This window comes from Leptonotus elevatus, chromosome 1 (assembly GCF_054856555.1).
Source record: "Leptonotus elevatus isolate MCC_2025b chromosome 1, RoL_Lele_1.0, whole genome shotgun sequence".
Lineage (NCBI taxonomy): Eukaryota > Metazoa > Chordata > Actinopteri > Syngnathiformes > Syngnathidae > Leptonotus > Leptonotus elevatus.
In genome coordinates this window covers 9351936-9368588 of record NC_141239.1, presented here as the reverse complement: position 1 = coordinate 9368588, position 16653 = coordinate 9351936, and the positions used below count along the sequence as shown (strand labels likewise).

The following is a 16653-nucleotide window of genomic DNA, read 5'->3' as shown; positions in this document are numbered from 1 at the left end:
TTAGAGTGTTTGTGTGGAATAAGAACAAACAATTAACATAAGGGGAACCATGTTGGGTGAAATCATTATCAGCTGCAGACAGGAAATGATGTCGCAGCGCGGCTTGAGTTACCCGTTACCAGGGCGTTCCATTGAATTGCGTCTGTTGACAAGACTCCGGCGGGCACTGGATTTTGCAGGTTCTGTCCAGCCCTACGTCTCTAATTTTTATTCATGAGACGTTAGAACCATTTTATAATGTTAATAGCTACAGAACAAATCTTAAAATGCTCCACTGTCAGAGAAATGTTTGAAAACTTCACCTCTGGCCTCACTGTGCGAAGTCGTGCGTACAGCGAAATACGCCTCAAGATTGAGATTCTGGATGTTTTATGGGGTATATGCCACGGAGGAGGCGGGATTTCCGACTGCCGAGTTTTCACACATCAGCCCTGTTTCCGGTTCCGGTTTGCGACGTGTGGTACTTGTAGTACTGTGTGAACTCTACTACTACTACTACTATGTGTACTCTACTTAGTACTTGCGCTTCCGACTATGTGATAAACGGTAAGGGAAACCTTCAAATATTTTTAAAACATTTTAAATTATTGCAGACCGCAATAGACACTTTTTAAAACAAATTTTAGACTGTAAATTACCTACCACACAAAAAATAAATAGAATGGCAGGTGGTAATTGACACCATAATTTTTTTAAAATAAGTAAAGCAGACACAAATATATATTTTTTAAAGTATACAAGTAATAGAAGAAAGGTTTAATTCATATTTGTTTCCTTAAAAAAAACCTGTACATATACATGGATAGATAGCAGACAGAAGCATGCACAATTTGTAGCCAAGACAACAAAACGGAGAAAAAAAAAAAAGATATCTGAAGGTACTTGGCTTAATGAAATGTCCAAATACTTTAAAATACAAATATTATCTAAATACCTTCGATGATCACCGACGTGAATTTGATTTCCCCTTCTCAAAACTTCTGAATGCACATACCCGACTGTTCTTCTGGAGGTCCTTGGAAATTTTCAGGAATCAAATACCTGTTGTGAATTTTGCCATTCAGGTCCTTGTCCTTGCAAATTGCGCAAAAAGTGCTAAAACACTGGCCAGTTTAGAAAGTCAAGCCAAATTCACTTGAAAAGGTCATTTTAAAATCTTGGTTGATCTTTAAATTTCACGCGGAAGTCCAATATCGCAAACTTTTTGTGACTCGTGCACCTTTGGACCGTCACTGGACTTCACGCCACCCAATCACGTTGCCGTTCCCGCTCACATTCGCGCTCCTTTTCTCGCCTCATGGTGGCCATGGCAACGGCCTCGTCGAAGCACATGCTGAGAGGGCTGTTCTGGGACGTGTCCCTGCCGCAGGTGACATCATCCGGCGTGTCGGCGTCCCTCCTCTCTCGCTGCTGCTGCTGCTGCTGCTGCTGCTGCTGCTGCTGCTGCTGCTGCTGCTGCTGTTGGCGCAGGTTCCGGGCAGCTAGCTTGCAGTGTTGGGGCTTGGGTGGCACCACTGGCACTGCTTTCACTTGGTAAACTTTGGGCAGTTTCGAGACGATCAGCTTCCTTCCTACTCCTCGGTCCTCGGACCTCATACCGCCTCTGGACTCTGGAACGTCAGAGATGCACCCCTGAAAGAGGTCAGATCTAAGACTTGGTGGCACTGTCACTTCCTCATAAATGGGTTTGTTTTCTTTGGGCAAAACCTTTTTTATAACCACGCCTTCGTGTTCACACCTCTCTGGTCCTCGTTCCTCAAACCGTACACCGTGTTTGGACTCTGGAATGTCAGACCTGACCTCTTTCAGGGGTGTATCTCCAAGACTTCCTGTCACTTCCTCGCAAATGGGTTTGTCTTCTTTGGAAACCAACTTTTCCGTAGTTGCGCTTTCATGTTCACGCCTCTCTAGTCCTCGCACCACAAATCTCGCGCCGTCTCTGCACTCTGGAATCTCAGACCTGACCTCTTTCAGGGCGCTTTCTCTAAGACTTGGTGTCATTGTCCCTTCCTCACAAATGGAGTTTTCTTCTTTGGGGCACAGCTTTTTCACAACGATACCCTCTTGTTTAGACTTTACTGGTCCTCGTTCCTCAAACCGAGCATCGTCTCTGGACTCTGGAACGTTACATCTGACCTCTTTTAGGGGTGTATCTCTAAGACTTGGTGTCTCTGTCACCTTCTGCAAGATAGGTTTGCCTTTATTGGGTACAAACAATTCTGTAATCTCTCTTTCTTGCTCAAACCTCCCTTCTCCATGCTCCTCAACATCTTCTCCGGACTCTAGAATGACAGACATGACCTCTTTCGGGGGTTTATCCCTCGGAGTTGGTGTCACTGTCCCTTCCTCACAAATGGGTTTTTCTTCTTTGGACACCAACTTCTTCATAATGGTATCCTCTTGTTTAGACCTTTCTGGTTCTTGCTTCTCAAACCTCCCGCATTCTCCAGACTCCAGAACATCACACCTGACCTCTTTCAGGGGTGTATGTCTAAGATTTGGTGTCACTGTCACTTTCTCCAAGATCGGTTTACCTTCGTTGGGTACAAACAATTCTGTAACCTCTCTTTCTTGTTCACAGCCATCTGGTCCATGCTCCTCAAACCTCACATCTTCGCTAGACTCCAGAATGACAGACATGACCTCTCTCAGGGGGTTATCCCTAGGAGCTGGTGTCACTGTCCCTTCTTCGCAAATGGGTGTGTCTTCTTTGGGCAACAACTTTTCCGTAACGGTACCTTCTTGTTTACTCCTCTCTGGTCCTTGATTCTCAAACCTCCCACATTCTCCAGACTCCAGAACGTCAGAACAGACCTCTTTCAGGGGTTTATCTGTAAGACTTGGTGTCATTGTCACTTTCTCACGGATGGGTTTGCCTTCATTGAATACCAACAATTCTGTAACCTCTCCTTCTTGTTCAGACCTTTCAGGCCCTTGGTCCTTAAAATTCATCCCTCCTCCAGACTCATCAGATATGACCTCTTTCAGGGGTGCGCCACGATTTAGCATCACTGTCACTTCCTCCAGGATTGCTTCGTCTTCTTTGGGCACCAACTTTCCCAGAACCGCTCCTTCTCGGTCACATCTCGCTGGTAAATTGATGTCTGTTTCCTCTAGGCTCTTTCCTGCAGTTGTCTCTATCTCGTTGGCCTCTCTGCTATCTCTGACCTCCATTGTCTTTCTTTCCTCATCCTCTATCACTTCACAAACAACCTCCTCAAGATCGTCCCAGATTTTTGCAAAGGCGTCCTCCATTTCTAAGCTTCCCTCCTGTGTCTTTCCCGATCTTGGTACCTCACCGTCTTCTGTTGAGAGATCTTCCGGCATATTCATTTTAGTTTCAGGTTTCGCATCCTCAGTCAGTTTACTCTCATCATCACCATCCTGGTCCTCCCCGAACTCTTGTGTAGGGTCCTCAGAAACATCACAAAACTCCTCTACCGGGGAAGTTTCTTTCTTAGCACACTCAGAGACAGAAAAGTGATGGGCTCCTTCTCCATCTTGCCGTCTTATCTTGTCAACTTCTACATCTACAACAGCCTTCACACTTGATTCATCCGTGTGCTCTTGCAAGTCCACACAATCATGTGATGGCATTTCTAAGGGTAGAGGTTCTGGACCAACTTTCTGGATTCTTAGATCTTCATTTCTGCACAAAGAAATCAGTTAAGGGTTAAGTTTCTTCTCACTTTACAGATAAACTCAAAAACAAGTCGTGTGTAAAAATTTTCCAGACCATTGGGCCAAGATTGAGCATTTACCCTCTCTTGCAATCAAAATGAGAAAATGCCAGATTATAGGTTGATTCTAAAAGTTCATCATGGGTGTATATAGGGTAATTGGGTGTGTTGGGTGTCAACAGTGATTTTATATTTTTTCGCCCTGATCATCTTGGAAAATGGTCAGGGCCAACAATTGCTCGCTAGCTGATGCGCTGGCGCCGATCACAAGTAAAGGAGAAACTGATTCTTAGTGTAATGTACCTCACGAGTCATTCACCACAAGTCATATAAAGCTGATAAGGAGAAGTGTTTAAAACCACAAGGTAGTTACGAAACAAGCTAACTTTTAGCTTAGTGTCTTTCATTTCCACCTATATTACTGTATTCATCTTTCTTCTACTTATTTTTCTTGCAGCCTGCATGGCTTGTGGCACCAGGCTGCCTCTCACAGGTCAGTCTTGGTACTACCAGACATCTGACTTGGGGAGGAGACTTCATTTGTTATGTTCGTCACCTCAAGCACACTACACCAGAAGCACATAGATTTTTTTTCTTGTCATGTTTTAGATCTCTTACATTTCAAAAATCTTTTAAGTGCCTTTAAAAAAAAATGTGTAACCCACTTTAACCAATATGCAGGGCATGGCTAAAACACAACCTAGTGAGGATTTATATCAGAGGTGTCAAACTCATTTTAATTCACCCAATGCGCTTTCACCCAAATTTCAAGTGAGCTTACGACAAATTACTTCAGTTTTGTTTTTGGTGAAAATATTTACATGTACATTCTGAAATTATTCACATTATCTTATTGCAGAGTAATCTGAAATTTCTTAACAAAAGTTAGCACAAAGGTTTTTGCCTAACAGTCAAATTTCAGAATGTCATTTTAAGTGGTCGTTAGTACACCCTCCAGTAGACACAATTAGCAACAATAGTTGATAGTTTTAGTGAAAAACTGCCATTTGTGTCCTGTCCTCACGGGCCAGATTGGACCCGCTGATGGTCGGGTTCTGGCCCCAAGGCTGCATGTTTTGACATCCCTGATTTAGATCATCTGGAGTTAGTTGTTTTCATTTGTCTACTGAACGCCCTTTTAGGTCACTAAGTTATTGTTTTAGTAAGGATCATAAAGTTTTTTATATCTCAAACGCAAATTTTTAAGCCAAATCCTTTTTCACCTTTGATTGTCGTCCTCTTCCTGGTGGTCGATTCGCTGTTCATTTCGTGATATCACCTCTTCTAGTCCGTCCACGTCATCCTGGCTCTGATTTTGTTTACCAGAGGAGTTCTCAGGTTTGAACTCCGTTGCTTCACATGACTGTTCCCTCGGAGCATCAGCAGCGCAGGTTGGCAAGTTCTCCGGTTCCAGATCACACATGTTGCTTAGAAAAAAGTCCGCAGGGAGGCTCTTAGCGAACAAGCTGCCGTCTTCGTCACTGCTAGAGCAGTCAGGTGTGTCATCTGCGGTGTCGTCTTCGTCGTCATAGCAACACTCCCCCGGTTCACACACGGGCGAAGTCATGTGAGGCAAGCTGAGGGATTTCGCGTACCGCTCATTGGAGTCTACGCTGTGCGGCCGCTGGAGCCTCGGCTGGCTTTGGATGCTCTTCTCGGAGCTTACGCTTAACCTGATGTCGGGCCCCGTGGCGTGATGAAACGGTTGCTCCATGAGTTCGTACTCGTCGTCCGAATGTCCGGGGGGCTCAACGGAGAATTCGTTCACTTGGGAGGCACAGTCTTGCAGGAAGTGGAGAGGAATCTGAAAAGTAAGTTTCAACGAGCTGACATTTGGGGAACTTATAATGTATTCCAGACGGGATACACCCTGGACTGTTTGCTGACCAGTCATGGTTCAGATAAAATTTTGCCAGTCTAAGTTTTTGGCAAAACCTTGGTCTTTTGGTCCAATTATGTTGGCCAAAGGGTCATCTGCAGGTCCAAGACTCAAACAAAGTCTAGGTCTTACTTTCTAAGTCTTCAAGCAAAACCTTTGTCCATGCAAATCTTGAACAAGGCAACCTATGTCTGACTGTCCAAGTCTCAAACAAGACCTTGGTCTTTTGATCTAAGAGTTCAGTAAAACTTCAGTCTTAGTGTCCAAGTCCTTTGCAGAACTTTGTTCTTTTAATCCTATTCGTTTAGACAAATATTGACCGAGATCTTTAAGTGAAGCATAGGTCATTTGATCCAAGTCTCAAACAAATTCTAGGTCTTATTGTCCAAGTCTTCAAGCAAAACCTTTGTCAGTGCAAATCTTGAACAAGGCAGCCTATGTCTGACTGTCCAAGTCTTTGTCAAGACTTTGGTCCTTTGATCTAAGAGTTCAGTAAGACTTCAGTCTTAGTGTCCAAGTCGTCAACAAAACTTTGTTCTTTTAATCCTTTTCGTCTAGACAAATATTGACCTCGGTCTTTAAGTGTCCAAGTCTCAAACAAGGCCAAGGTCTTTTTGTATAAGTTTTAAGCAAGATCATTGTTTTTTGGTCCGAGTCTCAAACACAGCTTTGGTATTTCTGTCTAAGTCTCAAGTGAGACCAATAGTATGTTTCTTGATACAAGACTTTAGTCTTTGATCCAAGTTTTAGGAAGACCTGGGTCTTTTGGGGGCTTTTATTTGGGTCAAAGGTAAACCTAAATCGTTTAGGATTTGGTCATTCAGCCCCAGTGTCAAACAGGAAATACACATTGTGTTTTGGTCCAAGTCTTGAACAAGACCTTGGTCTTTTAGCTAAAGTCTAGTCCAACTAAACCATTTAGTCTTAAAACACAAGTCTTCAAGGAAGTTACACAATAAACATCTTCAGGAAATGTTACTTTAAACGTGATATGAACCGCACTCGTACAATAAAAAAACAAACAAATACCTGACAGGAGACGCTGCAGTCCATGTGATCCAGGAATTCAAAGTTGTCTTGAACGTAACCCGACAGCTCGTGGTCATCCTCGGTGGAGTTGAGGACATCTGAAGAGTCAAACAGATTGTTGTCCTCGCATTTGGCTGATGGTCCTCCTTGCATTTCTGCAATTGAAATGTTTGAATTAGGGGCGAGCTAGCTTGCGTCATCATACGCTATTTGGACATTACCTTCGTAGACATCCGCAGATGTTTCTTTTGCCTCTGGCGTCGATCTACATTCTTCCCTAACGGATTCCTTGTTCTTGTCCTCTTCCTCCTTGTCAACTAACGTATTTGCATCTTCATCCAGGATGATTTCCTTCCTGTGTGTCACCTCTTTCGTCTCTTCTTTAGCGGCCCTAACTCCTTCAACTTTCATTTCCATTATTTTACTGTCCTTCCTCTCCACGTTGTTGCCTCCCTCCTTATCACCCCCGTCTTTATCCCTGCCACGGTGGACCACCCGGTCACTCCCGCCTCCCTGCAGAAGGCCCATAGCCAAGTTGGAAGTGATGTGCAGCGGCACCGTGACCAAGGTGGGCCCGGTGATGTGCATGGCCGCTCTCCGACCCGCCTTCGTGGAGAGCCCCGGCGATCTGGATTGGACAGAGTCGCCGTCCGTACCTCCCAAGCCTTCGGGGTCAAGGGCCGTGTAGAAGCCCTGAGTACCCCCGCTCACAAGTCCCGTCCCCCTGCGGTAGGTCACGGCATATTCGCTTCCGCCTAACGGGCTAGGCGACGCTGTAAGTTCCAAGCCGGACATTTTGGCGGAGCGAGACGTCTGCAGAGGACGTATAGAATCTGGAATAAAAGCAACAATGATAGATCCACAATTTGAGGTTTCTGAATCTCTCAGTAAGATGATAATCGTGATGATGATGATGATGGTGAAAAGAGGAGCACCTTCATTTGAATATGACGGAATGCTGAGGGAGTCCATGCTTCGAGCTGGACGCAACGCCGGTCTGTCCTTCTCTATACACAAAAAATAAAGCATTAATTAGAACGTTGGCATAAGATCCATTTGTCCATTAGGATTAGTAAAGCAGGGTAGACAAACCGTGATCACATGATCTCTTCTGCTCGTATAAACATTTTTGAAATCCCAGAAACAAGAATTATCATGACGTATGGTCTATTCAGCAATGCGATTAATGGGTGGCTCCCCAAGAGCAGTTCTTTGAGTGTGCCATTATCAATTAATTGCATTGCATTCCGGGCAAGTTAAATCAAACAAGTGATGAATTTTAGGGGTGTGCCAAAAAAACTATTCTCATAAGAATCGTGATTCTCATTTAGTACAATTCTGAATCTATTTTAAATGTCCCAAAATCTATTTTATCTAAATTATTTTATACTGTCTTCCCTTTGTTTGTGTGTGCCTCTATTGGGAGCACTGTTCATGTTGTACCCGATTTGGCCACTTAGGGGCAGTGTGGTTCCACGCAGTCTGATACACTGGTAAGTTGTAGCCACATTAGAGAGTAGAAGGAAAAAGTCACAATCAAGGTTTTTTTTTTTTTTTTGCAGCGTGGAGCCGTTCTTTTGAGTTATAAAAGTGCCCCGAGTAGCGCACTAATTAGCATTAGCAAGTCAGACTGGAGTAAATCATTACAATTCCTTGAACATCTATAAAATGAAGCAAAAATCATTGTCAAACAAATAATTTTGAATCAAAAAATGATTCTGAATCGAATTGCACACCCACAAATCGTAATTGAATCGAATCATGAGACGTTCAAAGATTCCCACCCCTAATGAATTTATTTTCTTGAATTCAGTAATGTTTGCTTGCCTCTTCCACTAACACAGGGGTGTTCAAACTATGGCCCGGGGGCCATTTGCGGCCCACCTTCAGCATTCAAAGGGGCCCTTACCAACTTCTATTTTCCTGGCCCTTGGAGAGAGACACTTTCAATTCCATCACTTCAAAGTTCATTTTGTGGCATAATTAGATGTTTGGTCCTGACGTGCAAGGCAGCATGGAGGCAAAGTGCATCCAGAATGATGGAAATCAAAGAAGAAAAAGTAGTAGAAGAAGAACGAGAAGAAGCTAGGCTAACTGTTAGCTTGTGTGGTGTCTTACGGTTGTAAACTTTTCTCCTTGTTCTTTTGATTATGGCGACCATCCTAATTGAGTTGTGCTCTAATTCAAAACGCAATCACGGACTACGTGACCACGCACATCAATTTGACCGGATTGTTGGCATCCTGCTTTCAACCCAAAAGTCAAAACTGAAGTAAGTGCATCGATGGTTCTACTTAGCATACCTTTCGCCGAATGCTTATGCCGCCTTCTCGGATCGTGGAAGCGACTGCCGATATTGAAAATAGACATCCACTTCCTTCCTTTGAATGAGCCCTTCCTCCTGAGGTGAACAAAATGTCAGAAGAACCCAAACACCAGAAGCTCACCGGATGTCTGAGCAGTTCCCAAGCAACTATGAGAAAACATTTTTAAAGTCTACTCACTTATCAGTGCCTTCAATAATGGCGTGGTAAGGTCTCATCGGAATTGGACCGTCCCCTGGACTGATGTGTCCAAAGTTTGCCGAAGGCGGAGTCTTGAAGAAGGGTTCCTCCTGGCCGGAGATGGCCGTCGGGGAGGGAAGAGACTTTCTCCTGGTGTGCGTGACGCCTGAGGGAAACAGCTGAGGGACGTGTGTGAGGATGAACTCCACGACAATGGACTGCACCCTGACCTCCATGAAGGCGGCGGTGCCATTGAAACCGGACACCTCGATGTCCTTTGACCTTAAAGAACACATTTAACAGATGATTTGAATTCCAAGTGTCCGTGTAGGGATGAAGACGAAGAAGCACGGCGTCCACACCGGAGCAGATTGGGCGCCCAGACGATGGCCAAGTTCCTGGCGTGCATGCTGGTCTCTGGCGAGTGCGAGGCCATTTTGACGAGGTGGCACATCAGAAACTCCAGAGTTCTGAAGGGAGTCAGGCAAAGACGTTCAGGGGCAGTCGGTGCGAGCGGAACGATACGTGTCGAAACAAACCTGTAATGCGGCGGCGGAAGTTCCTTCAGGACGTCTCGGATTTTCACCAGTCGCTCCTCCTCCAGCTGGATGGCCACAGCCTCCTGCAGCAGGTACAAGTAATGTTCTAAGAAGTGTTCTTACTAGCTGCGTGGATGGAAAGATATCATCAGAATTTTTGTGGTTGTTGTATCCTTTCTAGTCACTCCTGGTTTTTTTTTTCCTTTTCTTTTTTACTTCAATTTGTATCTGACCCAAATTGCAAGTTTGACAGCATTTGTCACAGAAACTCCCATTTATCATGTCGAGTCAATTGCGGGTTCCAGGTTCATGGTCCATTTTTTTGTGTTTATTATTTTGCGATTTTTTTTGTGTACAGGGTACTGCTAATAACTTTTATGTTGTTGTAAATCTCGTCTGTTCTGGATGTAATTCCACTCTTAACCACTAGATGATGCTACACAACTTACTTTGAAGTGTACATTTAAAAGCAGAAGAAGAGCAGGAATTCTGGGTGTAACTCTATTCTTGACCACTAGATGGTGTCACACAAATTACCCTGAAGTGTAAATTTAAAAGCAGAAGAAGAGCAGGAACGTCAGTCTGGTTTTACAATGTAGTAGTCAGTATCTTTTGTGATCTTGCTCTTAAACGCTACGCATAGCAACATTAATAGGTTCATTTTATAACAACTATATCTCGGCATGATTATTGATGTATATTGTCATATTATGAATAAAGTATGGGGGAAAAAACGGAATTGTTTACAGCACTAGTGTAAACACCGATGGATTGGTACAATATTTTTGTTTGTCCATTGCTGTTGAACTCTCAATAAATGACGTGTTTAAATGTATTTGCATTATTTGTGTGTTTAAATACTTTTAAAAATGAAGTACCATAAATGCTATAAAAAATGCCTTGTGAGATTTAATCTTTTAATAGGACAACACTAGAGATGACACTTTGACACAAAGAAAAGTAGGCAGTGTATTGGTCCTGTAAAATAACTAGAAATACAGCCATGAATAGCGAAGTCCCTGGCAACAAAAGTGAGTGGCAGTATTTTGAGAATACATTTCCACTTTTTGATAAGCTGTAAACGGACTAATTTAATTTTCATTGTTATAATTAAATACAGTGGTACCTCGGAGTTTGAGCATAATTCGTTCCTGCGAAGTGTTCAAAGTCCGGATTGTTCAACCTCCGAAACATTCTTTCCCTTAGGAAATAATGTAAATGCAATGAATCCGTTCCCAAGCTCCAAAAACAGAAAATTCCAATTTTAATTTCTATGTATGTTTTTTTTTTTTTACATTTACAGTATAGTACAGTATTTAAACAATAAAACTACCTTACCTTACCTGTTGTGGTGTGATGGCATCTGAGTTTGTGTATTTTACATTGGGCATATTGTTAAGACTACTAAGCGGTTGTTTAACGTCAGGCACACTGTGGTTCGTAGCACTGTATGTTTTTCTTTGCTGCCACTGACACTGCTGTCTTTCTTTGGGCCCATGGCAAAGAAAATTGTCGTGGAAAAATCTAAATGCACTCGCGAGTGTGGACCTGAGGTAGTATTCACGATCTGACTGAAAATGAGCAGTGCGTCGTCTCAACTACCGCAACGTGAGAATTCGGTATTGCTCGGCTTCGCTTGTTTACCCGTTTTCAAGGTACGTTCCGCTTAGCTTGGGTGTTCGAACTCCGAAAATGAGTTCAAACTCATTATCGGCATTTTTTTACTCCGATTTTTGGGTTGAAGCCTCCGAGGTTCAACTGTATCTGCAGAAATGTGATGGGTGTGATACTGTACTTGATTTCACTGGGTTGTTTCAACATTGCGGAATTTGACTTACTATGGTGGTGGTCTCTAACGTAACCTCTGCGTTAAGAGGTGGCATTACTGTAATTTTGCAGGTGATAAATGACTAAAAGGATTGATTGGTCTGAAGGGCTAGAGTTTTAGGACGTTGGCCTGTCAAATCTTCTTCTGGAGCCATTTGGATTTTTCCAACTTAAAATGTGTGCTCAATAAAAGGTTGGTAATTTCTGGTGTAGAGTGTGGGATGCTACTCAACGGCAAACTTGTCATAAAGTTGGTACGTGAGCAGCGGGTTGGGCAGCTCCCGGAAGTACGCTTTGCACAGGGAGCTGACGCAGTGGATGTCCTGCAGGTACACTTCCTTGCTGAGGTCCGGGGTCCCCTCGCTCTCGAACTCGCTCCTGTTTTTTGATGAGAAGGGTCACAATTGCGATGCAGGGTGTGTCCACAGGCAGGGGCGTGAGAACGGCTCACCTGAGCTTCTGGATGTTGGATGAAACGCCGGACAACCTGTAGATTCCGTCCACCACGCCATGTTCCTCCACAAACTGGCTGCAGCACCGCAACACCTGAGGGACTGCAGAGGAAAACCTCCATAAAAGTTGTGAGTTCAGAGTGTTTTGTGGACCAGGACCCCCATCGTACCGTCCTGGCCGGTGGCGTTGAGGTGCTCGAGAAGATCACAACCAAACACCTTGTCTTTGGAGGCCCCTTTTCTGCGGACTCTCCTCATGGCTTCTCAACTGTCCGCCAGTCCAGCCCCGTTTTGTTGGACCGGATACGACGGGACTCTCAAGCGAATTGAGGCCTTGTCCTCAGTGCAGGGACATTGTGGTTTTGATCTACTCGGGTCTAGAAGTACAAATAAGGAGCATGAAAGGTACGCCCACTAAAGCAAATAGTCTCTATGAAGTAGAGTTTCTTGCAAAATTCATTTCATCATCATTTTGGCAGAAAATTTTCCGTTCACTTTAACTCATTCACTGCCATAAATTCATTAAAAAAAAAAAGATTAATAAAAATTAGGGGCAAGAGGCGATTTTTTATTTTAATTAATCGCACTAGTTAACTCACGATTAATCACAAATTTTATATCGGTTTAAATGTACAATAAAAAAATTCTAGGTTTTCATATTCTTGTTAACAAAAGTGGGGGAAAATGTTAAACTAACAGAAATAGTTCAAATGAAATTTTGATGTTTATAGCCGTCAATGGCAGTGGATAAAAAAAAAAAAAAAAGAAAAGATAAAAAATTCAGGGCGTCAGGCGATTAAAGTTTTTAATCGTAATTCATCGCATGACTTCACGAGTTAACTTGCGATCAATCACAAATTTCCTATCTGTTCTAAATATACAATAAAAAAATTCTAGGTTTTCATACTCTTGTTAACAAAAGTGGAAAAAAAAATTAAACTTATAGAAATAGTTCAAATTAATTGTTGACGTTTATAGCCGTCAATGGCAGTGAATGAGTTAAATGGTCTTACAATACAATAGTTTTCTAGGTAACAAGTGGTCACTTGCTCGATGTTCTTGCTTTGTGTTGCGAGCCAAGATTGACTTACAAGAAGGCATAATTAAAAAAAAAGAAAAAAAAAAAAAAAAGGAGAGCAGCAGTCAGCCATTTATTTAACCACACAAATGCCCAAATGCAAAATGAAAACACTCACAAGAGGCACAGAGGAGATGGTAACTGAGCAAACCGCATCATAAACTGACTCCAGGCTCATGATGTCACTCACTAAGCCACACCCCTTAAAAGCCCATAACACAAAAATGTACTACACTGTGTGTGCGTGTGGCTTTCGCTTACGCTTAATAAAATCAGTTAATTTCTTCACATTCATGTTATTTTATTTACTCTTGGGTAGTCACCGATACCAAGTATCGATACCACTAGTGCTTATGATACCTAAAATTTCCCTAAAAAACCCCAATGACTGTTACTTTTAAAGAATTACCTAAATTGAATGTCCTAATATAGCATTTTGCCTTAAAATTGCATGAAATGAATGGAAATTTTCCATTCTTACAATTTGTAATTTCTTGGTCCTGAAGGTAAAACGGTATTGGCTGCCATCGTGAGTACAGATACCTTGAAATAAGGTCTGGTATCTGCTCAATATCGATTTCTGGTATCGGTACTCGTCCATCCCTAATATTAAACAAAATTGAATATTCATCTTTCCCCCAAAATATACTTATAAACACAAAAATCAGGGAAACTTATCTTTATTTATATTCTACATCACAGTGCTATATTTCTTTGTCAAAAATGTAGCAAAAATGTTTTGGTTTTTTGAGGGGCTGGAACAGATGACAATGGATGCCCAGGATAGGGACTAGATTGGCTCCTTTTTTTCCCCAAGAATAAAAATATATAAATATTTTTTCAAAATATAGTCCTTTTTCTTTTTTTACTTTATTCGTACAACTTTAAAAAAAAATCATATAACCTAAACTTTTGTGCAGTAAAAAATAAATAAATAAAATAAAATAAATAAGCTTTGGGAGCATTGTAGTCTTTTGAGTCAAATTTATTTAAAGTTTTAGTCATAATTTAGTCATCTGTTTGTATTTTAGTTTGAATCCAATTTTAGAAAAAAGAGCAATTTTAGTTGACTAAATTGACAGTTTAGTCGATATTTCTTCAGCATACATTTCAATTTTTATACAGAAAATTATAACACACCTATTTGTAACTGTAGTTTAACACGCAAGACACATTTAATACAACTGTGTCTTTATTGTTTCAATGAAACATGTTAAACTGACAATGATATAACTTAGTTTTCACCTAAATAAAAAAAGGCATAAACGCTTGCGATGAATCTTACAGCTGCACAAGGAATGAGTGTTTCTTTTCTCCCACCCGCGTTTCATTTCTTCTGATTGGATTGTGTGAATTTTCGTCACTGTGTTTGTTGCATGGTTATTTTAGTTAACTAAAACTAACAAAAAAATTAAAACAAAAATGAAATAAAATTACCGGTAAAACGAACTAACTACAACTAACTATAATTATAGCAAATATGTCCTTTCATTTAGTTTTTGGTAATTCATTTAATGCATGAGGCCTTTGGGGATGATTTTGAATGTGATTTCTTTTGACATTAACCGGAATAAGGACGTTTGAAAGTGTGTCACACAGAAGTGACATCATCTAGCAGCAGCCAATAGAAAAGCACCTTCTGATGACGTCGCTCCCATGGTGTTTTTTAAATATTGCGCGTAGTAAGTAATAATTTTTTTTTTTAACTTCAATTAATACTGAAACTAACTAAAACTAATCTAAAACTCGCCATTTATTAAATAACTAAGACTAATAAAAAAGCATTTATTAAATAACTAAGACTAAAAAAATATTAAAACTAACTAAATGTAAAAAACAAAACTCAAAACAAAATACAAATTAAGTAAAATGAAAATTCCAAAATTATAATAACCCTGCTGTGTTGTTTTCATTTTCGTTTTAGTCATTGACGAAATTGTCACTCAATTTTAGTTATCGTCTCAATGAATGGCTTCTATTTGAGTTTTCATTTAATTTTTCGGCTGGAAAAATGTTTGGTGACGAAAAATATGCTGAAAATTTTTCGGCAACGAAATTATCACTGCGCCAAATAGATAAATCATAAAAGCTCTCAAAGTATCATCCTTATGATCTATATTAAAATACAGTCCAGCCTAAATGTTCCAAGATTTTATTCCCAAAAAGTACATTTAATCAAATAAAATAAAACTTGCAAATGGCTTTACACTTGCTTTTCCACATATTGAGGCACTCAAAAGCGTTTCACACTGACTTCACATTCACCTACTGCATCAGGAGCAACTGGCCGTTCAGTATCTTGCTCAAGGACAATTGGTTACAACTTACAATGGACGGGATGGAACTCACAACCTCTGGGTTGGGAGACAACCACCCTACCACTGAGCCATGTACTTCAATAAATGTTTGAAAACAATTGTTTTGTACTTTAAAAAAAACTATGTAAGTTTTTAAAAACCAAGCTAACGTTATGCAATTATTTTGTACACCACTAGAGGGAGCCTGCATACCAATAGTACTTGAACAACACTGAGACTCATTGCATTAGGGGTACATTTTTGAAAATAATTGAATAGAACAGGAGTAACAAATAAATGAATATATTTTTTTCCTCTCAAAAATAAGTCAGTTTACTGTAAGTAGGGTTAGGATTAGCAAGTGGTCTTTGGAAAACGTCTCTCCTATGAATGGTCCCTGGCACTAAAAAGCGTGCAAAGACCTGTCATTGTGCATTTGCGGTTCACCACTCCCCCCCACCCCCCTTTTAACTGATGCACTTGATTTATTTTGCAAAAGGCCACACCCTTGCCAGTCCGACTCAAGTCAGCAATACCAATCCATCGCTGTCTTACGGACCGGAGTCCCTTAAACCAGCCAAAACCAAAGACCAGGTACTTGACCTGAGTGAACCCCCGGCCGCCATCCGACAATCTCACGGATGACAGCAGGCCTCTCTGTCGACGCAGCGGAAGTGCTAAAAAGCTGAAGTTAGTCAAGTCAAACCTTCCATCAAGTCCTCCCCCCCGTAATATCACGACACCTGCTCGCTTCAGTCCGGGTCGTAAGAACATCCACAGAGTCGAGATTTTGTTTTGTTGTAAAAAAGTGACAGAAAATTGCTGTCCTACCTTCACTCTGCATCTGCACACAAAGCGCAAGTGACGCAAGAAAAACCACCAAACTTCCCCTCTGTTCACTTCCTGAACGTCGCCGCGGCTGTGAACTCTTCTGATTGGCCGAGAGACTCGGCTGCCGCTGCTTCTTCTTCATGGCGCCCGCTTCCCTTCCGTGGACATTTCGAGACACTTGCACAACGTCCAAGTTGGGTCCCAGCCAGAGTTTTATTGACACTGAAAGGGAACTCAAGGAGAATCTTTGTTATTTCAAAGAAAAATTTTTTTTTTGCTTTTTGACCTGGAGACTTTTTGTAGTTTGTTTTTGCCACTAAAATATCACATCATTGATTCTGTCATATGTGAATGTAATTTGAGAAGTTGAAAGGCAAGGTTAGGGGGTTCAAGCCTGGGATTGGGTTTCAAATAAAGATTTCAAAATGGCATTATGGTATCAAGCCTGGGTTAGGGATTCAATTAGTGGCTCAAGGGTGGGTCACTTAAGTCAGTGTTTTGAAATTTGTGTTTCAAGCCTGGATAAGGATTTCCAAG

At 41.5% G+C, this 16653-nt stretch overlaps 1 protein-coding gene across 1 annotated transcript; it reads right to left on the bottom strand.

Moving 5' to 3' along the window:
- Nucleotides 1-639: 639 nt before the first annotated feature.
- arhgap30 (Rho GTPase activating protein 30) lies at nt 640-16155 on the bottom strand. The gene is made up of 13 exons (XM_086076374.1): nt 16117-16155; nt 12081-12287; nt 11910-12012; nt 11692-11836; nt 9632-9714; nt 9455-9562; nt 9093-9374; nt 8892-8989; nt 7524-7595; nt 6810-7421; nt 6589-6743; nt 4904-5484; nt 640-3649 (listed from the first exon to the last, which is right to left on the bottom strand). The coding sequence occupies exons 2-13, from the start codon at nt 12166-12168 to the stop codon at nt 1240-1242; spliced, it is 4737 nt and encodes a 1578-aa protein (XP_085932500.1). The 5' UTR covers nt 12169-12287; nt 16117-16155; the 3' UTR covers nt 640-1239.
- Nucleotides 16156-16653: the final 498 nt, after the last annotated feature.